The sequence below is a fragment of the Schistocerca nitens genome, chromosome 3, assembly GCF_023898315.1.
Source record: "Schistocerca nitens isolate TAMUIC-IGC-003100 chromosome 3, iqSchNite1.1, whole genome shotgun sequence".
In the NCBI taxonomy this organism is placed as follows: domain Eukaryota; kingdom Metazoa; phylum Arthropoda; class Insecta; order Orthoptera; family Acrididae; genus Schistocerca; species Schistocerca nitens.
The window spans coordinates 210,224,627-210,248,868 of NC_064616.1; the positions used below are offsets into that span (position 1 = coordinate 210,224,627).

Below are 24,242 nucleotides of genomic sequence, written 5' to 3' on the forward strand. Positions count from 1 at the left end.
AGATGTTTTGCAAACTCAAATGGCAGACTCTGCCAGAGAGGCGCTCTGCATCGCGGTGTAGCTTGCTGTCCAGGTTTCGAGAGGGTGCGTTTCTGGATGAGGTATCGAATATATTGCTTCCCTCTACTTATACCTCCCGAGGAGATCACGAATGTGAAATTAGAGAGATTCGAGCGCGCACGGAGACTTTCCGGCAGTCGTTCTTCCCGCGAATCATACGCGACTGGAACAGGAAAGGGAGGTAATGACAGAGGTACGTAAAGTGCCCTCCGCCACACACCGTTGGGTGGCTTGCGGAGTATAAATGTAGATGTAGATGTAGAAAGACTATCTCTTTAATTTAAACACTTGTATAACATGGAGATAGTGGCCTTGGTAGTCAAGTGAGCAGAGCACTAGGCTCCACCTATGGATGACCTGGGTTCAATCGCTGATAAGAGCCACGGGTTTCTCCTCGTTCCAGTCCGCACAGGACGGCCCCAGGACAACTCAGCCTGCTATCAAGTGAGTACTTGGGATCTTTCTGGGGGTAAAAGGCGGCTGGGGCGACGGGTTCACTGCTTTGGCTAGGAGAGACTACGCGAAGTACCGTCAGGCCAAAGCCCACTCACAGGCCGCACCTCGGGCTCTCTCCCTCCTGGTGCCGCATCGAATAGAAAGGGTGCGCTCTGCCCGCAGTGAGGCGATAGTCCGGCCACGGACTTGCGTTACAGCCCTTCCCTTACACACTGACTGTCAAACAAACTCCTGGCGTAATTATGTTGAAACATACATCAATTTTCGACTCACGTTGTACCCTAGTAACAAAGCACACGCCCAAGCGCTAGCACAGATGGCCACCTTCACTGATACCGCCCATACTTGCAGTGTGTTTTGGCTTGAAGAATCTGTGGTGTCACCGCCAGACACCACACTTGCTAGGTGGTAGCTTAAATCGGCCGCGGTCCATTAGTACATGTTGGACCCGCGTGTCGCCACTGTGTGATCGCAGACCGAGCGCCACCACACGGCGGGTCTCGAGAGACTGACTAGCACTCGCCCCAGTTGTACGACGACGTTGCTAGCGACTATACTGACGAAGCCTTTGCTCTCATTTGCCGAGAGACAGTTAGAATAGCCTTCAGCTAAAGTTAATGGCTACGACTTAGCAAGGCGCCAATTGTCACAGTGCATGTATCTTACGAGTCTCATTTGTATAGTCAAGAGAGATGTATCACAAGGAGTGATTAAAAGTTAAGTATATTCCAAAGCTACGTATTTTCTTTATAGCAGTCATAACGTATCCTGTTCCAGACTTGACGCCAGTCGGCGTGTGTGTACGCGTGCCTTTCGGCTTCCTTCTCAGTGTGGCGTAGCGAGCTTGTTACACCACAACAGAATCAAAGCCTGCGACAGCTATGAAACGTAATTTTCGTATCGATTAAGGCATAGGCCCTCCTAGTATCCCTACCATTTATAAGTGATTTATCTGTTTTGACGAAACTGGGAACTCGTTAATCAATACACTACTGGCCATTAAAATTGCTACACCACGAAGATGACGTGCTACAGACGCGAAATTTAACCGACAAGAAGAAGATGCTGTGATATGCAAATGATTAGCTTTTCAGAGCATCCACACAAGGTTGGCGCCGGTGGCGACACCTACAACGTGCTGACACGAGGAAGGTTTCCAACCGATTTCGCATACACAAACAGCAGTTGACCGGCGTTGCCTGGTGAAACGTTGTTGTGATGCCTCGTGTAAGGAGGAGAAATACGTACCATCACGTTTCCGACTTTGATAAAGGTCGCATTGTAGCCTATCGCGATTGCGGTTTATCGTATCGCGACTTTGCTGCTCGCGTTGGTCGAGATCCAATGACTGTTAGCAGAATATGGAATCGTTGGGTTCAGGAGGGTAATACGGAACGCCGTGCTGGATCCCAACGGCCTCGTATCACTAGCAGTCGAGATGACAGGCATCTTATCCGCATGGCTGTAACGGATCGTGCAGCCACGTCTCGATCCCTGAGTCAACAGATGGGGACGTTTGCTAGACAACAACCATCTGCACGAACAGTTCGACGACGTTTGCAGCAGCATGGACTATCAGCTCGGAGACCATGGCTGCGGTTACCCTTGACGCTGCATCACAGACAGGAGCGCCTGCGATGGTGTACGCAACGACGAACCTGGGTGCACGAATGCCAAAACGTCATTTTTTCGGAAGAATCCATGTTCTGTCTACAGAATCATGATGGTCGCATCCGTGTTTGGCGACATCGCAGTGAACGCACATACTGGCGTATCACCCGGCGTGATGGTATGGGGTGCCATTGGTTACACGTCTCGGTCACCTCTTGTTCGCATTGACGGCACTTTGAACAGTGGACGTGGCACTTTGAACAGTGGACGTTACATTTCAGATGTGTTACGACCCGTGGCTCTACCCTTCATTCGATCCCTGCGAACCCCTACATTTCAGCAGGATAATGCACGGCCGCATGTTGCAGGTCCTGTACGGTCTTTCTGGATACAGAAAATGATCGACTGCTGCCCTGGGCAGCACATTCTCCAAATCTCTCACCAACTGAAAACGTCTGGTCAATGGTGGCTGAGCAACTGGCTCGTCACAATACGCCAGTCACTACTCTTGATGAACTGAGGTATCGTGTTGAAGCTGCATGGGCAGCTGTACCTGTACACGCCATCCAAGCTCTGTTTGACTCAATGCCCAGGCGTATCAAGGCCCTTGTTACGGCCAGCGGTGGTTGTTCTTGGTACTGGTTTCTCAGGATCTAATGACTTGTGTGTCTAACGATATAGCAGAGCAAGTGAGGCTAGGCTTTGCTAACAGACCTGCAAAATCCACCCGGCATGTTTCTGGCGACTTGGGCACCCCACACGTGACTGGCATGTGTTAAGGAGACATTTGCATCTCAAATCGTATAAATTAACGATAGTGAAAAAATTAATAGACATTGACAGGATGGCTCATAAGGAATTCTGTGGAAAAAAGTTAAATCGTTTTGGATAAAGATGAAGGTGTCATTGAAAATAATACGGTTAGTAAAATATTGTGTTGCAGCCTGGACCAGCAGCTCACACATCAGACACATCGACATGCAGCTCAACCAGTAAAACTCCAACTTACTGGCTGCCTATTCTCAGCGATATAGATCCCCTATTTTTGAGGGGAGAATCTGCTCTCAAGCGGCAGTTTACAAACATAGCTGGTGGTCCTTATCTCCTGTACATGAGGATATTACTGCACTCAATAAAAACAGACTTCCCTCCCGTCATCCACCTCTAGACGGTGCCAAATTTTTTGGTGCCCGACGCAGTACCAGAGGTCATTGTTGGCAACCGGAATAAAATATTAATTTGATCCTTTTACCGACCTCCCAATTCAGATGATACAGTTGCTGAAAGATTCAAAGAAAACATGAGTTCGATTTCAAACACGTACCCGACTCATACGGTAATAGTTGGTGGTGATTTTCATTTACTCTCGATATGTTGGCGAAGATACATGTTTAATTCCGGAGGTACGCTTAAAATATCATCTGAAATTGTGCTAAACGCATTCTCTGAAAATTATTTCGAGCAGTTAGTTCATGAGCCCACGCGAATAGTAAACAGTTGTGAAAACACACTTGACCTCTTAGCAACAAATAATCCTGAGTTAATAACGAGCATGTAGAACAACAGACTGATGGACAGAGATATGGCAGAAAAACGCTACCCCCCACAGCAGCCTAAGATGTAATAGGTTTGTTTATAAATAAATTTTCTGCTACCAGTCACGATTTTCTTTATTTACTTTTCGCACGACGCGTTTCGGGAAATGATTCCCATTTTCAAGTGCGTTTTTTGTGTGTATTAAGCCATTTCTATTGATGTCGTCAACGTGTTCCAGTCTACTTCATTTCGTTGACTTTTAAGTTTACTAATGGTCCATGGACCATTGGCTTAATGGCTTAATACACACAAAAAACGCACTTGAAAATGGGAATAGTTTCCCGAAGCGCGTCGTGCGAAAAGTAAATAAAGAAAATCGTGACTGGTAGCAGAAAATTTATTTATAAACAAACCTATTGTTTTCACAGTCGCAGGCTTTCAAGAATCATTTATTTATTTATTTATTTATTGATTTATTTAACCTGGCAAGATTAGGGCCATCAGGCCCTCTCTTACATCTAACCAGGCATTCTACTTATTTTACATTCATATGTTTTAGTAGGCATGTTAAACTACATCTAGTACAAAAAGTGAAATAAACAATTTGAAAGGTACACCTGGAAAAATACATACATATAGAGTTTATATTCGTAGATCATAAGTACTGTTATAATTAGACATTATTGAAGAGACAGATTTTATATGGGAGTGCTGGCAGCAGGGAGTATGAGGGCGACTCATGGCGAATGGAGGAGAAGAATAGAAAGACATGATGAAACATAATTAAGGAAATATAAAGGAAAAGAAGATTGTGTGGCTAATAGAGGTAGATGAAGAGGAAGGCATCTCAGGAGCAAGATAGGATACGCTAGCTTTGCTATTTGACAGATGAGAGGATTGGCCTTGTACATTAATTTTGTGGAGAACTTTATGAGGATGATAGTAGGAAATGATTCAACTTCTTCTTAAAAGCAGCAGGAGATTGAATTTTGCGCAAGGTAAGGGGCAGTTTGTTCCAGAGGCGGACAGCGGCAACTGAGACGGAGTTTGCAAAAGTTTTTGTTTTGTGAGTGGGCACAGTTAGGATACCAAATAAGAGTGACCTCGTGTTTCGATTATGATGACATGACAGGTTTTTAATCTCTGAAGCAAGGTACTGGGGTGCTTGCGCGACGAGGAGTCGGTGGAGTAGACATAGAGTGTGGTAGTCACGCAATTTGTCCGGCCGCAGCCACCCTAGCTCGGAGTATGAAGCACTAACATGATCATATCGGCGAATGTTGCAGGTGTAACGCACACAGGCATTCATGGTTAGCTCTAGCCGTCTTTTGTTTTCACTACTCGTGCTTTGTTGAATCACATCACAATAGTGGAGGTTCGGTAGAACGAGTGCTTGCACGAGCTGGCGTTTCAAGTCCTGTGGAAATATGTTCCGAAACTTTTTGAGAGCATAGAGACAAGCAGACGTCTTTCGGCACACTGCGACTGTATTCTCCGCCCAGTTGAGATGCTCATCCAAAGTTACACCCAAGTTCTTCACTGTTTTCTGATACGGTATTGGAGTACCGTCGAGCAGAATAGGAGGTAGCCGTTCGCGGAAATCTGAACTTATTTATAATGGATCAAATCAGAACTTATGATGTCCTACAGCTCGTCCAGGCCATCAGGTTCTGCAAAGCACCGCAATATTTGGTCTACATTCAACAGAATAAGGACAAATACTGGAACATGTACTGACTCAATGTACAAATGCGAATTAACAATATCACCCAGCTGTGACTGTGTTTTAGAGCGACAGTCTGCTCAGCATACCATACGATCGCGTGCAAAACGATTCTTTCCTGGCGATCCAAGAAATCTACTAATTGCAACGAAGACTTCAACTAGATATATTCAGCAGCTGGACATGTGTGTGTGTGTGTGTATGAGAGAGAGAGAGAGAGAGAGAGAGAGAGACCTTTTTTGCTCTGTAAATACTATAAGTTTAATTAACTTATAATTTTGAATTTTTTCTGAATGTTCAATGTGTGCATATTTGTTGCTGAAGGAAAATATTTTCTCGTGTGACGTGATGCTACCCATATACTAAATCAATGATAATGAGACGATTTCTCACTTACGTGGTATAGTTAACAAACACAACAATGGGATTTGTGGCAGTAAAAATCCATGAAAAACCTTGGAACATTGTCGCGATATACCAAAAGTTATCACCTTTTCCGCAATAAGCAAAAGCAAAGTTTATGGAACTTCGTTTTTCCAAGAGAAAACCATCAACGGAACTGTGTTTTTACGTACGATGGATAATTTTAATTCCGCTCATTGACGAGGCTGACCAAGGATGGAGTGACTTCATGCAAGATTGTGCACACAGACGTCGATTTCCTCAATAATCGCATTCTGCGTAAAGACATGGCGTCCACATTCACCAAAGCTGACGCCTCTTGATTTTTTCCTGTGGGAGATTCATCAAGGACACCGTGTTTACCGGCTTGTCTAACAGAGCTTCGAACAAGAATCTTCGCACCAATTGACAAGTAAGGCCTGATATGCTGTAGCGAGTGGGAAGGAATCTACTTCAGATGGGATGTGTGCCACATAACGACTACAAGTTACACACCACCTGTGTAATTATAAAGTAAAAAACTTGATGTACTTTACTAAAAAAATGACACAAAAACAGGTCTGTATGTGATATGAATAAATCTGTATGTAGAGTCCCTTTAGAAACACCCTGTAGCTACTCTTATTTATATTAATTTACACGTCTGGTGCCGCAGGAACAAATTGAGGAACAAATCTTCATGAACATGGGACGAGACAGTACATGAAATTATCATCGTAAACACTTAGATACATAAACGTTTACACGGATCCCATGTAGACGACAAGCTACTGAGTATGTATTAGAATAATCAACAATATAACACTGGAAACTGCTTAAATTTTTTTCAGGAACTTCCCAAATAAATAGGAGTGAGCCACGAGGACATTCTTTAATTTAGACTTGAAAGTTCGTGGATTACTGTTAACATATTTTAGTTCTTGTGGTAGCTTACTGAAAATGGATGCAGGAGAATATTGCGCGCCTATTTGTACAAGAGTCAACGAGGTGCTATCGGAATGCAGATTGGACATCCGCCTAGTATTAACTGAGTGAAACCGGCTAATTCTTAGGAATAAGCATATATTGTTAACAACAAACGTCATTAAATAAAATACATATTGAGAGGTCAGTGTCAGAATTCCCAGACTCCTGAACAGGGGTCGACAAAGGTTCGTGAACTTACACCAAATTGCTCGAACTGCCCGTTTCTGAGGCAACAGTACCCTCTGTGAATGGAAAGAGTTATCCTAGAATATAATGCCGTATGTCATAAGCGAATAAAAATAAGCAAAGCAGAGCAATTTTCATGTTGAACTATCACTTACTGCAGATACTGTTCCAATGACAATTATAGCAGCATTCAGATTTTGAACAACCTCCTGAAATAGGGCTTTCCATGTCAGCTTACCATCTATCTGATCACCTAGGAACTTTCATTATTCGGATTCACTAATGACATTGCCATTCTGTCTAACAAACACGTCGGTGTCGGTTTTGGGTGAATTTTGAGTTAAAAACTATAAAAACCGAATCTCATTGCGACTTAGCAACAATTTATTTTCTACAAGCCATGATCATGTCTTGAATTGTACTATTTGATACAATGCCTATGTTGCATTCAGCACGCTTCATTACTAAGCTAGTGCCATCAGCAAACAGAAGTATTTTAGAATCACCTGTCATATTGAGAGGCATATCATTTAAATGTACAAGAAGGAGCAGTGTTCCTAGCACTGACTCCTGCGACACTCCCACTTAACCAAGCCCGATTCACACTACATGTCGTAGCTGTTCTTATTACCGTGGGGAATAACCTTTTGCTGTCTGTTCTTAAAGAAAGAGCTATTCCGCTTCTTCCATAATGGTCCAACTTAAGGAGTAATAGTTTGTGATCAACTCAATCAATCTCCTTAGATTAGTCCCTAGTTTTCACAACTTCTTGTATAATACGTCCAGTGACTCGCAGAGAAAAGAGAATATGACATTTTCAGTTGTTAAGCCACTTCTAAAAGCAAAATGTACGTTTTACAGCAAATTATGTGAATTGAAATAATCAATTATCCTTATATATACAGCCTTTTAAATAACTTTAACAAACACAAATGGCATATAAATAGGGCCAAAATTGTCTACATTATCCCCTTCTCCTTTTTTTATAAAACGATTTCACTACTGAGTACTTTAATCGTTCGAGGAAACACACCGTTCCCAATGTAAAAATTACAAATGCGGCTTATGACTGGGCTAACATACGCAGCACAGTGCTTTAGTGCTCTGTTACATACTCCTACAAATTCATCAGAGTCCGTAGTCTTCAGCTATTTATTTATTGACTCAGTCTCCCCCCTGCCAGTGCCACAGACAAGTATTTCAGATAGGCGTCTTAGAAAATCATTTTCAAAGAGAGTTAAATGATTCTATGTAGAAACAAAGTTTTTATTTAGTTCACTTGCTATGTTGCGAAAATTATTGATAAACAGTGTGCATATACTTAATTTATCAGTAACTAAAACATTCTTACTACGAACTGGCTTTATATCCTTGACCTTGCGCTGTTGGCTAGGCACTTTCTACTCGACTAACCACATGGCTTTAATTTTTTCCTTAGAAGTAGCTTTTACATTTGCATGCCACATACTTTTTGCCTTCCTAATAACATTTTTAAGCGTATTACAGTTCTGCTTGTAATGGGCTACTGCTGCTCAACCGTGACTGTTTCTAATGTTTTGAAATAAGTCACTCTTGGTTCTACATGATAGCCTTATCCCACTAGTCAGCCTCCCAGACCATCTGTTAGTTCTAGTTCACAGTTTAAAATGTCCTAACGGAAATCGTCAGTGTTATCAGCACTATCAACGCCCAGTCACTCTTGTTCTTTAATGAGGTTTAAAAAAGTCTCTACTGCTAATGTATGAACATTTATAAATACACTCCTGGAAATGGAAAAAAGAACACATTGACACCGGTGTGTCAGACCCACCATACTTGCTCCGGACACTGCGAGAGGGCTGTACAAGCAATGATCACACGCACGGCACAGCGGACACACCAGGAACCGCCGTGTTGGCCGTCGAATGGCGCTAGCTGCGCAGCATTTGTGCACCGCCGCCGTCAGTGTCAGCCAGTTTGCCGTGGCATACGGAGCTCCATCGCAGTCTTTAACACTGGTAGCATGCCGCAACAGCGTGGACGCACACCATTAGGCCGTCTTCCGCTCACGCCCCAACATCGTGCAGCCCGCCCCCAGTGGTGACGCGACAGGCGTGAATGGAGGGACGAATGGAGACGTGTCGTCTTCAGCGATGAGAGTCGCTTCTACCTTGGTGCCAATGATGGTCGTATGCGTGTTTGGCGCCGTGCAGGTGAGCGCCACAATCAGGCCTGCATACGACCGAGGCACACAGGGCCAACACCCGGCATCATGGTGTGGGGAGCGATCTCCTACACTGGCCGTACACCACTGGTGATCGTCGAGGGGACACTGAATAGTGCACGGTACATCCAAACCGTCATCGAACCACCATTCCTAGACCGGCAAGGGAACTTGCTGTTCCAACAGGACAATGCACGTCCGCATGTATCCCGTGCCACCCAACGTGCTCTAGAAGGTGTAAGTCAACTACCCTGGCCAGCAAGATCTCCGGATCTGTCCCCCATTGAGCATGTTTGGGACTGGATGAAGCGTCGTCTCACGCGGTCTGCACGTCCAGCACGAACGCTGGTCCAACTGAGGCGCCAGGTGGAAATGGCATGGCAAGCCGTTCCACAGGACTACATCCAGCATCTGTACAATCGTCTCCATGGGAGAATAGCAGCCTGCATTGCTGCGAAAGGTGGATATACACTGTACTAGTGCCGACATTGTGCATGCTCTGTTGCCTGTGTGTATGTGCCTGTGGTTCTGTCAGTGTGATCATGTGATGTATCTGACCACAGGAATGTGTCAATAAAGTTTCCCCTTCCTGGGATAATGAATTCACGGTGTTCTTATTTCAATTTCCAGGAGTGTAGTTCGTAATTACGTTTATCATGTGTGCGTGTACACAAATTCATTTTAGTGTTAAAATTTGTGCATCATGGTCTGAAAGCCCACTTATCGGTTTACTCGATGAACACCCTTTAGGAATGAAGAATGAACAAAAATGTTGTCTGTCCATAGTTGTCCTACTGTTCCTCTGCATTCTGGTTTGACAGAATACAGTCGGCCTCAGATGATATGGATTGAGGACTTATAAAATTAATGTTAAAGTCACCACATATAACCAATTTTAGGATTTTCTATAAATTGTACTAACAAGGGAACCTCCCCATCGCACCCCCTTCAGATTTAGTTATAAGTTGACACAGTGGATAGGCCTTGAAAAACTGAACACAGATCAATCGAGAAAACAGGAAGAAGTTGTGTGGAACTATGAAAAAATAAGCAAAATATATAACCTAAGTAGTCCATGCGCAAGACAGGCAACATCAAGGATACTGTGAACTCAGGAGCGCCGTGGTCACGTGGTTAGCGTGAGCAGCTGCGGAACGCGAGGTCCTTGGTTCAAGTCTTCCCTCGAATGAAAAGTTTAATTTCTTATTTTCAGACAATTATCAAAGTTTAGGCACTCACACATAATCAACTTCGCTCTCCAAAATTCCAGGACATGTTCAGGTTTACTTGGACATATGCAGGATTTGACGGTCTACACAAGGAAAAATTTGAAAACGTTAAAAACGTATGTTTTGACAGGGCACAGGGGAAACTGTGCGACTGTGAAACTGTTGCATTCATTTGTTGCAGTTTATGTGACGAACTCTTATGTTTTCATCACTTTTTTGGGAGTGATTTTCACATCCACAAGAAAACCTAAATCGGGCAAGGTAGAAGAATCTTTTTACCCATTCGCCAAGTGTACAAGTTAGGTGGGTCGACAACATATTCCTGTCATGTGAAGCACATGCCGTCACCAGTGTCGTATAGAATATATCAGACGTGTTTTCCTGTGGAGGAATCGGTTGACCTATGACCTTGGGATCAAAAGTTTTCGGTTCCCATTGGAGAGGCACGTCGTTTCGTCTACTAATTGCACGGTTCTGCGGTGCGGTCGCAAAACACAGACACTAAACTTATTACAGTGAACAGAGACGTCAATGAACGAACGGACAGATCATAGCTTTGCGAAAATAAAGAAATTAAGATTTTCACTCGAGGGAAGACTTGAACCAAGAACCTCTCGTTCCGCAAGTGCTCACGCTAACCACGGGACCACGGCGCTCCTGAGATAAGATTTTCCTTGATGTTGCCTATCTTGCACATGGACTACTCAGTTCCTATATTTTGCTTTTTTTTTTCATAGTTCCACACAACTTCTTCCTGTTTTCTCGATTGATCTGTGTTCAGTTTTTCAAGGCCTATCCACTGTGCCAACTTATAACTAAATCTGATGGGGGTGCGATGGGGAGGTTCCCTTGTAAGAAGTCTCTCTAGCTTGAACAGGAATGTCCTGAAGCCAGCCTTAGGGGACCTACAGAAAACTATATTTGAAAGTTTAGTTTCACTAAATTGTACTGGTCATGTACAAAATTCAGTGCCTTTTCAATGCAGTGCTTTGATACGGCACTAGATTGAAATGGAAAACTGTTTTTCAAGTACATGGCAAATCTCTCACTCCGGAAAGAGGTCCTCGAAAAATAGCCAGTTAATGCGTATTGCGGTATAGGAAGCCTCTGAATTCTCATATTGTTTACGTGGTGCTCTAATGTACTAATAACGTCTGAGCCTGAGTCAACATCTACGAGTATAAGCAGTTCACTAACTTTATCTCGAATAGCTCTTATATTTTCTTGAAATATGCTAATTCCCCGCTTATTTAGACGTATGACTTTTTTAAGGTGGTTTCTTTGCTAGAGAGACTTCCCTAAAGTAGTGATACGTATCAGATCAGTTGATTTCAACTTTATGATGTGTGAAATATTATCCGTTTTGATGTAACTGGAATTCCCTAAAAGGTTTAATCGGGAGTCGGGTTTTCAACATTAAAATGGGGAAAATTGCGCCTGGTTCAGGTTACTTATCAGCACAAGTAATATAAACTGAAAAGAAGATCAAGCACTCGGTTCCCAATTATGTACGGAATTTTATTCTTTGATGACGGACTTTCTTCGCTCTCGACGCTGGCTAATGGCGCTTGCGAACGGAATGGGGGCACTTGCGTAAGTCCGGACGCCCAGTTTGCGTGTGGCGGTAGCCGCAATCCAGCAGCTATAAAGACCTGTGTTTGTCTACCGTTTATGATCCTCTTTATTTCAACAGCGATAAAATGGACTAAACACAGGAGACGTATCCAGTCGACGCGCCACCACTAAACGGAAGGCTACCACACGAGCTCTTCCACACGATTTACATTTTGGCTGGAGTTTTGAACATTTCCAGACCTCTATCTTAGAGTACTATTGCAAGAAAATAATCGCTTTAAATTGTGTCAGTTCATTACGCCAGTGCGTCACGGGAAGAAACATGTGAGCAAAGCCGTCCTCACTGAAAAAAAGAGAGACTAAGGAACGTCACAGTTTCTGTTTTAAAGCTAAATTGTATTTAATACCTATGTCATTTTTGTTGCAGCTGCGTACAGAGAAAACTTAAAACCCTGTTCCGAGAATTTAATTAACTGTTCAGAAGTGAAGTTCACGTGCTTGTAAAACTGTCATCGGAGGCCAAACTTGCAAGGTAAGTCAAACTTCACAGCGCAATACCATCAAAACCAGCTCTCAAAAGATGAACTGTTTTCTCTTCATAATATCACTGGTAGAATGAGAAATGATAACAAGATTTTTTTACGCATAAAGACAATGTTTATTTAAGTTAAGCTCTTTCCCCAGATTGAATGATATCCGTAATAATGAATGTTATAGTTAACGACGGTAGTCCATATACGTTGTGAAGGAACATAATTAAGGAATGAGCTTAATACGCAACGCTTCATTTTGCTATTCTGAGAGAAAGGCTGAGCGTATTTTTATTGGTTTTTGGATGAGTTCATTGTCATCTACATACATAATATACCTGAAGGAAATATATTATAATGATACATAATACACAAGTACATAATTATAGTAGCTTAATAAGTAGTGCACAAAAGTAGCAAATGTTGTTACAATCAGATTAGATCTACATCCATTCTCCGCAAGCCACCTGACGGTGTGTGGCGGAGGATACATTGAGTACCTCTATCTGTTCTCCCTTCTATTCCAGTCTTGTATTGTTCGTGGAAAGAAAGATTGTCGGTATGCCTCTGTGTGGGCTCTAATCTCTCTGATTTTATCCTCATGGTCTCTTCGCGAGACATACGTAGGAGGGAGCAATATACTGCTTGACTCCTCGGTGAAGGTATGCTCTCGAAACTTCACCAAAAGCCCGGTCCGAGCTACTGAGCGTCTCTCCTGCAGAGTCTTCCACTTCAGTTTATCTATCATCTCAGTAACGCTTTCGCGATTACTAAACGATTCTGTAACGAAGCGCGCTGCTCTCCGTTGGATCTTCTCTGTCTCTTCTATCAACTCAATCTGGTACGGATGCCACACTGGTGAGCAATATTCAAGCAGTGGGTGAACAAGTGTACTGTAACCTACTTCCTTGTTTTCGGATTGCATTTCCTTAGGATTCTTCCAATGAATCTCAGTCTGGCATTCGCTTTACCGACGATCAACTTTATATGATCACTCCATTTAAATCACTCCTAATACCTACTCCCAGATAATTCACAGAATTAACTGCTTCCAGTTGCTGACCTGCTATATTGTAACTAAATGATAAAGGATCTTTCTTTCTATGTATCACTGCTGTACATTTCATAAATGTCTCATATGAAGCGCATATCGTAATTAATAGCGAAGGCTGACATAGGTGAAAATAAAGGATAATAGTAGCTCGTTTTCGAGATAATTACGAGTCTATGGTTACAATCCGCCACTGGTAAACTACAAATGTATAAGGGTGTGCTGGAAAGTAATGCCTCCGAATGTTTTGTGTGAAAACTCGTAAAGATTTTGAAAGAAGACAAACGTTATTAAGATTCAACATCTTCATTTTCATGTCTACTTATTTATTTTCCAAAATAGTCATCATGGCAACGAACACATTCGTCCCAAGCGAGAGACCAGTTTGTTGATACTGTCAGTGAAGAATGTTTGAGTTTGTTGAAAGAGCCAGAACCTCACCTCTGCTTGCACCGCCTCATCGCTATGGAAATGATGTCCTCGAAGGTGTTCTTTACGGTTTGGAAACAAATAAAAATCGGATGGTTCAAGTCGGGACCGTAACGAGAATGACTGATGACACTGGACCGAAGGCGTCGGATTGTTGCAGGTGTCGCTACGCTAGTGGGCGAGGTGAGGATGCTACAAGTGTGGACGAACTCTTCGAATTCGAAACTCGATTACAGCCCGCTGCTGCTCGCACACCGACGTTGTTAGGTTACAAACCGCCATCTTATACGTTACAATTCGGAGACCTCTAGCGGCAAATGGTTGAAAATACGTAGACATGAAAAATAGAGATGTAGAATGTTAATAACGTTTGTTTCATTTAAAAAGCCTTAACAGTATACATATACAAATTCGGACGCATTACTTTTCAGCAGTTTCTCCTATCTGAAATGCACTACTGGCCATTAAAATTGCTACATCACGAAGATGACGTGCTACCGACGCGAAATTTAACAGACAGGAAGAAGATGCTGTGATATGCAAATGATTAGCTTTTCAGAGCATTCACACAAGGTTGGCGCCGGTGGCGATACCTACAACGTGATGACATGAGGAAAGTTTCCAACCGATTTCTCATACACAAACAGCAGTTGACCGGCGTTGCCTGGTGAAACGTTGTTGTGATGCCTCGTGTAAGGAGGAGAAATGCGTACCATCACGTTTCCGACTTTGATAAAGGTCAGATTGTAGCCTATCGCGATTGCCGTTAACCGTATCGCGATCTTCGAGATCCAATGATTTTTAGCAGAATATGGAATCGGTGGGTTCAGGAGGGTAATACGGAACGCCGCGCTGGATCAAAACGGCCTCGTATTTTTTATAGCAGTCGAGATGACAGGCATCTTATCCGCTTGGCTGTAACGGATCGGGCAGCCACGTCTCGATCCCTGAATCAACAGATGGGGACGTTTGCAAGACAACAACCATCTCCACAAACAGTTCGACGACGTTTGCAGCAGCATGGACTATCAGCTCGGAGACCATGGCTGCGGTTGCCCTTGATGCTGCATCACAGACAGGAGCGCCTGCGATGGTGTACTCAACGACGAACTTGGCTGCACGAATGGCAAAACGTCATTTTTTCGGATGAAACCAGGTTCTGTTTACAGCATCATGATGGTCGCATCCGTGTTTGGCGACATCGCGGTGAACGCACATTGGAAGCGTTTATTCGTCGTCGCCATACTGGCTTATCTCCCGGCTTGATGGTATGGGGTGCCATTGGTTACACGTCTCGGTTACCTCTTGTTCGCATTGACGGCACTTTGAACAGTGGACGTTACATTTCAGATGTGTTATGACCCGTGGCTCTATCCTTCATTCGATCCCTGCCAAACCCTACATTTCAGCAGGATAATGCACGACCGCATGTTGCAGGTCCTGTACGGGCCTTTCTGGAGACAGAAAATGTTCGACTGCTGCCCTGGCCAGCACATTCTCCAGATCTCTCACCATCTGAAAATGTCTGGTCAATGGTGGCCGAGCAACTGGCTCGTCACAATACGCCAGTCACTACTCTCGATGAACAGTGGTATCGTGTTGAAGCTTCATGGGCAGCTGTACCTGTACACGCCGTCCAAGCTCTGTTTGACTCAATGCCCAGGCGTATCAACGCCGTTATTACGGCCAGAGGTGGTTGTTCTGGGTACTGATTTCTCAGGATCTATGCACTCGAATTGCGTGAAAATGTAATCACATGTCAGTTCTAGTATAATATATTTGTCCAATGAATACCCGTTTATCATCTGCATTTCTTCTTGGTGTAGCAATTTTAATGGTCAGTAGTGCAATAAATAACATCTTAAGTACGGCTGTAGGTGTTCCATTTTATTATATGCCACTGAAATTGATCCACGTGGCTGACTGTAAAATTGTGTTCTTTGTCTTGTATAGAAATATTGCACAATGTACAGGGTGTTTCAAAAATGACCGGTATATTTAAAACGGCAATAAAAACTAAACGAGCAGCGATAGAAATACACCGTTTGTTGCAATATGCTTGGGACAACAGTACATTTTCAGGCGGACAAACTTTCGAAATTACAGTAGTTACAATTTTCAACAACAGATGGCGCTGCAAGTGATGTGAAAGATATAGAAGACAATGCAGTCTGTGGGTGCGTCATTCTGTACGTCGTCTTTCTGCTGTAAGCGTGTGCTGTTCACAACGTGCAAGTGTGCTGTAGACAACATGGTTTATTCCTTAGAACAGAGGATTTTTCTGGTGTTGGAATTCCACCGCCTAGAACACAGTGTTGTTGCAACAAGACGAAGTTTTCAACGGAGGTTTAATGTAACCAAAGGACCGAAAAGCGATACAATAAAGGATCTGTTTGAAAAATTTCAACGGACTGGGAACGTGACGGATGAACGTGCTGGAAAGGTAGGGCGACCGCGTACGGCAACCACAGAGGGCAACGCGCAGCTAGTGCAGCAGGTGATCCAACAGCGGCCTCGGGTTTCCGTTCGCCGTGTTGCAGCTGCGGTCCAAATGACGCCAACGTCCACGTATCGTCTCATGCGCCAGAGTTTACACCTCTATCCATACAAAATTCAAACGCGGCAACCCCTCAGCGCCGCTACCATTGCTGCACGAGAGACATTCGCTAACGATATAGTGCACAGGATTGATGACGGCGATATGCATGTGGGCAGCATTTGGTTTACTGACGAAGCTTATTTTTACCTGGACGGCTTCGTCAATAAACAGAACTGGCGCATATGGGGAACCGAAAAGCCCCATGTTGCAGTCCCATCGTCCCTGCATCCTCAAAAAGTACTGGTCTGGGCCGCCATTTCTTCCAAAGGAATCATTGGCCCATTTTTCAGATCCGAAACGATTACTGCATCACGCTATCTGGACATTCTTCGTGAATTTGTGGCGGTACAAACTGCCTTAGACGACACTGCGAACACCTCGTGGTTTATGCAAGATGGTGCCCGGCCACATCGCACGACCGACGTCTTTAATTTCCTGAATGAATATTTCGATGATCGTGTGATTGCTTTGGGCTATCCGAAACATACAGGAGGCGGCGTGGATTGGCCTCCCTATTCGCCAGACATGAACCCCTGTGACTTCTTTCTGTGGGGACACTTGAAAGACCAGGTGTACCGCCAGAATCCAGAAACAATTGAACAGCTGAAGCAGTACATCTCATCTGCATGTGAAGCCATTCCGTCAGGTCAAAGGTTTCGGGTAATTTCATTCAGAGACTACGCCATATTATTGCTACGCTTGGTGGATATGTGGAAAATATCGTACTATAGAGTTTCCCAGACCGCAGCGCCATCTGTTGTTGAAAATTGTAACTACTGTAATTTCGGAAGTTTGTCTGCCTGAAAATGTACTGTTGTCCGAAGCATATTGCAACAAACGGTGTATTTCTATCGCTGCTCGTTTAGTTTTTATTGCCGTTTCAAATATACCGGTCATTTTTGAAACACCCTGTATTTACCTAACAATTGGTATTGTAGAAAATGTGTCGAGAATGAAAAATTAAATTGATATGGCGATAAAAATTAACAAGCAACTTGTCAGTGAAACATCTTGGATCCATAATTTTGGAAAGCTTAATCATACCAAAGAATGCTCCCTAGACAACGAAATAGCCATGGCAAGATAAGTAACATTTATCTGCTAATATATTGTACCAACCTTACTAAGTTACAAGAACATTGATAGAACTGGAAGGAGCATAGGCAGTTGAATGTAGTAAATTTAACTTCTGTATATCCATGAACATTTAGTAGAAGGGAGGAACATTATACAATGCAGCAGATATTTCGTTACAATATTAATCGTAAGGCTCCGAGTCGCAATATAATCCTCCGATGACATACAGCTTTCAGAACAACAGGAAGCACTCTCAAGAAGAAGCTGCAAGGTCTTGATAAAGAAGTGAGGAAACCTGAGCAGCTGAGACGATGAAACAAAGGATACAGTCTCCAGGGTCAGATCCGGATCGAATCCTTTGACGGAACACCCTAATGGGCACACAAAGTATACGCTAATAGCTGCTCTGACTCAATATTAACTGAGTGTTGCTATTAACTTTTGCAGCCCTGCAAACAGTAAGACTGTGATCGTGTGAGGCGAATGTATTCCTTACCTGTGAAGACGCCGTGCGCAAGGCAGAGGACTGCAAGCAGCCGAAGTAACTGCCGCATCTGGAACAAGGAGGCACACCTCGTCATTCTCAAGCCTTGCATGTTTACTCACAGAGACGAAGCTGACAGATTGATGCTGTGTACAAACAATCAAGTCCGATCCCCTGCCGGACACACAACTTCAATCTGCTAGTCATTCGTTCGTATATCACTAGTGTGGTTTTCGGAGATGTGGAATGAGTGTAAATATGCGACGTAACACGAAAGTCACTTCACACCTAACAAACTAGGAAAGAAAATGTATGCATGTGCATGAGTTTAACAGATAATACTCAAAAAACTGGGGAAACATCGCAACCAGCCATGGCCATGACAGTGACAAAAGAAATGCCAGACTGGACTGAGGTAGCCAATTTAATTAAAGTCTTAAATTAGACAGCCAAAGAACAGAGTCAAATGCTCAAATTGCAACTTTAAGTGAAAAATTAGATGCACAAAGTAAAGAATTCACAGCTCAAAATACTTCTATAAGAAAGGAACTAAATACAACTCTAAATGCTCAGTCCTAAATTAGATTCAGTGCACACTCAATTAAATAATAAATTGGATGTTCAGAATGAGTCTTTGGGATTGTTAAGTGCTAGAATAGATGAACAAAGTAAAGAATAAAGTCAGTTAAGTGAAGGCATGGGAAATTTGAAGACTGAATTTGACGTTTTAACTACTAAAGTAGAGAATTTTAAAATAGATTTGAGAGAGGAGTTATCTAGTTTGTTAAGTAGTCATGTAAACCAACTGTTCACTGACTTGAGTCAACACGGAGTAACCAGGACTTAGTTAAAAAGTTAGAATGTGATACTGAAGATAAATATAATAATGTAGAATCTGAATTTAGTGAAAAATTAAACTCCAGCAGTGTATTAATGCAGAAGGGTAAAATTTTGAGGATGGGTGGAAGTGAACCATTTGTAAGCACTTACTTCCTACTTTACTACCAAGAGAAGTACCTGACCTCCAGTGGCTAAAACCGATAAAAAAAAAAGAGAGAGAGAGAGACATCACAGAGATGTATTTCTTGACGTTTCCGTCTGCACCAACACTTCCCGATAGAAACATTTTAATACAGGTTTTTGCGTTGGGTCAAGTCGCCTTCAGAGCAACTGGTGAGTCACTTCAAAAGCCGCATTTGTGACAAGCTGGGGATGCATGTGTCTTCCTAGGAGACCAGATATGCCGGCCGGAGTGACCGAGCTGTTCTAGGCGCTACAGTCTGGAACCGCGCGACCGCTACGGTCGCAGGTTCGAATCCTGCCTCGGGGATTGATGTGTGTGATGTCCTTAGGTTGGTTAAGTTTAGGTAGTTCTAAGTTCTATGGGACTGGTGACCTCAGAAGTTAAGTCCCATAGTGCTCAGAGCCATTTTTGAGAGCAGATAATAACTGCTGTAGGGACAGCTGCAAGGGGTAACAGAAGGACGCACTGGTCATAATGGTGCAGTGGCTGCAGATGCCGAACAGGTAACTACATGAATCTAATAATATTAAAAGCAGTTCACTGTTAAGAAGCCAAGATCCAGAGAAGGTCTCAGTATTTATAAAAAGAACCCACAGTGCTACGGATAACAATAATAAATACAATTTTGCGGTAAAAAGTGGGGATTGTACTGTAACCCGATCATCCACGAAAGTTTGCGAAGATATAGGAAGAGCAATTAAAACTCATAATGGTGCTGATCTTAAAGTGGCTCGAGTTGGGGCCTCCATAGACAGCAGGTGCAATGGAGGCGAGGGATGGCTTACTTCGGAGTCGGATGCAATGTAATTGAAAAATTCAGCTTTAGACGGTTCATTCTATAATCTGTGTGCAAGTAAAGTCAGGCGAAAAATCTCGCATGTCGTTCTAGCCGTGCGACGATGATGATTCTGCGTACTTTATGGCTTATCTACATCTACATCTACATCCATACTCCGCAAGCCACCCGACGGTGTGTGGTGGAGGGTACCTTGAATGCCTCTATCGGTTCTCCCTCCTATTTCAGTCTCGTATTGTTCGTGGAAAGAAAGATTGTCGGTATGCCTCTGCGTGCGCTCTAATCTCTCTGATTTTATCCTCATGGTCTCTTCGTGAGATATACGTAGGAGGGAGGAATATACTGCTTGACTCCTCGGTGAAGGTATGTTCTCGAAACTTCAACAAAAGTCCGTTCCGAGCTACTGAACGTCTCTCCTGCAAAGTCTTCCACTGGAGTTGATCCATCATCTCCGTAACGCTTTCCCGATTACTAAATGATCCTGCAACGAAGCGCGCTGCTCTCCGTTGGATATTCTCTATCTCTTCTATCAACCCTATCTGGTACGGATCCCACACTGCGCAGTGGTAAGACACTGGACTCGCATTCGGGAGGACGACGGTTCAATCCCGCGTCCGGCCATCCTGATTTAGGTTTTCCGTGATTTCCCTAAATCACTCCAGGCAAATGCCGGGATGGTTCCTCTGAAAGGGCACGGCCGACTTCCTTCCCCATCCTTCCCTAATCCGATGAGACCGATGACCACGCTGTCTGGTCTCCTTCCCCAAAACCAACCACCCAACCAACCCACACTGCGGACCGCTTGAATTTGTACACGTAACGGCCTGATTGGCTAACTTTAATGCTAATTAACTCGTAAACGGCACAACGTATTGAATTTTTTTCTTAACGGTTATTTCTCAACACACCCTATCTTACAACACCCTTACAAGCCCTCCAAACTGTTTCTGAACACATATAAATATACATTTAATGTGTGAAGGGGAAATGTTGTTTCCAAAAATCCGAAAAGTTTTTGACCCAGTATTCCAAATTTTTACAATATATTCTAATGAACATATATTCTTAACATATATAATATCTAAAAATATATATATGCATTTGTACATGTGGAAAAGTTGTTATCAAAAAGTTTTTGACCAAATTTCTTCAAATTTTTACACGTTGCTGTAATGAACGTTGGGACGGTCATAGGCTGTATACGTTTTTAATACATGTAATATATAGTCATACATGCAATATGCATATAAAGGGGAAATGTTGCTAGCAAAAATCTCGTGAAGTTCTTGACTGATTTACTTTAAATATTTACACAACACTCCAATAAACAATGAGATGGACAAAGGCTTATTTTTGTAAACAACTAGGTGCAGCTTGTCTATTAAAACCGACAGTAAGAAAGAAAATGCTGTTCTCCTCTATGCTGAGAAAATGTACGGTTCTGTTTTCTTTCTCGCAGTCTTTTGACTTAACGATAGTAGGCATTTAAACCACTAAACAAACTGTTTCTCTGATACAAATTTCATAAAAACTAAAATCGTATACACAACAATATGCTGTTTTGTTTTCTTCTGTTGTGTCGGCAGACTTGCCAACACTACGTACTCTAATTGAAAGAGGCGGCCAAGATGCACGCGCTAACTCACGAAGGATGGAGTGAGGTCTGAAACAGGAGACTTAATGAATGCTATAAAGAAAAGTACATATCTTCTGGACTACTTAACTTTTAATCCTTCCTTTGTATACATCGTTCTTGATGAGACATCTGGAGATTGTGGCGATACAAGTGCGACTCTTTAGATACAAGCTATATAAGGCTAATGGCGCCTTGCTAGGTCGTAGACTTGAACTTAGCTGAAGGCTATTCTGTCTCTCGGCAAATGAGAGCAAAGGCTTCGTCCGTATAGTCGCTAGCAACGTCGTCGTACAACTGGGCCGAGTTCTCGTACGTCTCTCGAGACCTGCCGTGTGGTGGCGCTCGGTCTACGATCACACAGTGGCGACACGCGGGTCCGACATGTACTAATGGACCGCGGCCGATTTAAGCTACCACCTAGCAAGTGTGGTGTCTAGCGGTGACACCACATCTTCTTCGCAATCGGTTTTCATAGAAAACAGAAATTTGTAGTTGCCGCTTATCGGCCTATGATTAGAATACTATTACGGAATCCGAATTTCCAATAACAGTAAAGAAGCCTCAAAATTTTCAGATCTGAAGATGATTGATAATTATTGTCTTCTAATTGTCTCAGTTTTTAAATAATTGTGAAGAAAAATTTTGTGTATGAAATGTAAGAATCGGTCTGTCGAGTGTTGTTTAAGTCAGTTGTTTCGTGGATGAATTACATTTCCTTAACATTTTCGCAATGAATCTCAATCAGGCATCTGTTTTTCTTACAACTAGTTTTATGTGTTCATTCCACATTTGTTCGCTTCACACGATTACATAGGGTACTGGGTAACGGCCCTATAACATAGCTTTACGGTACCCCTGAATTACGTTTACCTTTGTCGATTTCGTACCGTTAAGAACGACGTTTTGAGTTCTGTCTTGAAGAAGTTCTGAATCCAATGACAAACCTGGTTATATGCTCTGCGAGTACCAAACGAGAGTTCTATAGAACGGAACACAGTATCAGCAGACATGGACAGATAACATACATAACGTCACGAGTATAGTATTTTCCCTCGCACGTGACTTCTGCTGCTACTTTAAAAGCGAATGCAGGAAGCTAAGTCTAGACGATGCGGCCCACGATTAGCGAGTGGGCAGTAAGGAATGCGGTTGTAGTCGAGAATAACAACACAACTGCTCGGAAAGACGTCCAGCAGAGCGATACGGCAAAAACTTATGAAATAATTCATCATTAATATTTTACTTCTGACGTAGGTAAATGTTTTCTGCTAAGTACATAAGATGTCACAGTCGATCTGTTCGTGAAAAATAATTCCTCGCAATATAATTTGCGCCAGGGTGGGATTCGAGCCCTTATCGAGAGCAGCCACCTTGATCAGTTAGGTCAATCGATCACGCCTTAGGAACCAAACCATGCTTTCATAGTAACTGATGTTTGTTTTTCATAATAAAAATTCTGGGGTTCTCTGCTCGGGTATAGCACCATCAGACAGGCAGGTATGATGAAGGGCCACAGGTGCAAAGGACTTGGAAGATCCGTGAAATGCAACAGTGTCTTGAAAAGAGATTATATCACGAACATCAACAAAAGAGAAACAAGTGAAATTGAAGGCAGTCGAATTACATCAGGCAACGCCGAGGGACTTAAGATTACGAAATGAGACACTGAAAGTAGTAGGCGAGTTTTGCTCTTCGGCTGCAAAATAAGTAATGACGGCGAAAGCAATTTTTTGAAAATATTTGTCTGTAGTATAGCCCCATGCAGGAAGTCAAACGTGCACGAAAACAGTAAAGACAAGACAAGAGTAGAGGGATGCTCAACATACGTAGCTCTATCATTTTCCCCTCGTGGGCAAGACAACAGGCGGCAATCCTCCGAATCAGCTGCAGTCAGTCTGTCTCGTCGTCGTCATATCGTGAAACTATGCAGTGGGAAGTTATATGTTGACTGACTCTTCCTGGAACGTATTTTCTCTGGATTTCAACAATAAACGTCTACGTGATGCACAACGCCCCTCTCGTAACGTCTGCCAACTTCGTTGAGCAGCTGACTAAATGATCCTGTGACGAAACGCGCCGCATTTCGATGGATCTTGTCCTGAAAAGGGAATCTGACTGACGAGCAATACTCAAGAAAGATTTGAACGTGTGTTTTGTAAGGCACTTCTTTAGTAGATGAATTACACTACTGGCCATTAAAATTGCTACACTAAGTAGAAATGCAGATGATAAACGCTTATTCATTGGACAAACATATTATACTAGAACTGACAGGTGATTACATTTTCACGCAGTTTGGGTGCATATATCCTGAGAAATCAGTACCCAGAGCAACCACCTCTGGCCGTAATAACGGCCTTGATGCACCTGGGCATTGAGTCAAACAGAGCTTGGCTGGCGTGTAAGGTACAGCTGCCCGACGTATTGTGACGAGCCAGGTGCTCGGCCACCATTGACCAGACGTTTTCAGTTGGTGAGAGATCTGGAGAATGTGCTGGCCAGGGCAGCAATCGAACATTTTCTGTATCTAGAAAGGCCCGTACAGGACTTGCAACATGCGATCGTGCATTATCCTGCTGAAATGTAGGGTTTCGCATGGATCGAATGAAGGGTAGAGCCACGGGTCGTAACACATCTGAAATGTAACGTCCACTGTTCAAAGTTCCGTC

At 43.1% G+C, this 24,242-nt stretch overlaps 1 protein-coding gene across 1 annotated transcript in view; it reads right to left on the reverse strand.

Moving 5' to 3' along the window:
- Positions 1–24,242, reverse strand: part of LOC126248161 (uncharacterized) — a 513,313-nt gene that overhangs the window by 308,126 nt on the left and 180,945 nt on the right. The window contains exon 2 of the mRNA XM_049948909.1: positions 18,130–18,187. Coding sequence (XP_049804866.1) covers positions 18,130–18,187 — 58 coding nt within the window. The remainder of the gene's footprint in view (positions 1–18,129; positions 18,188–24,242) is intronic.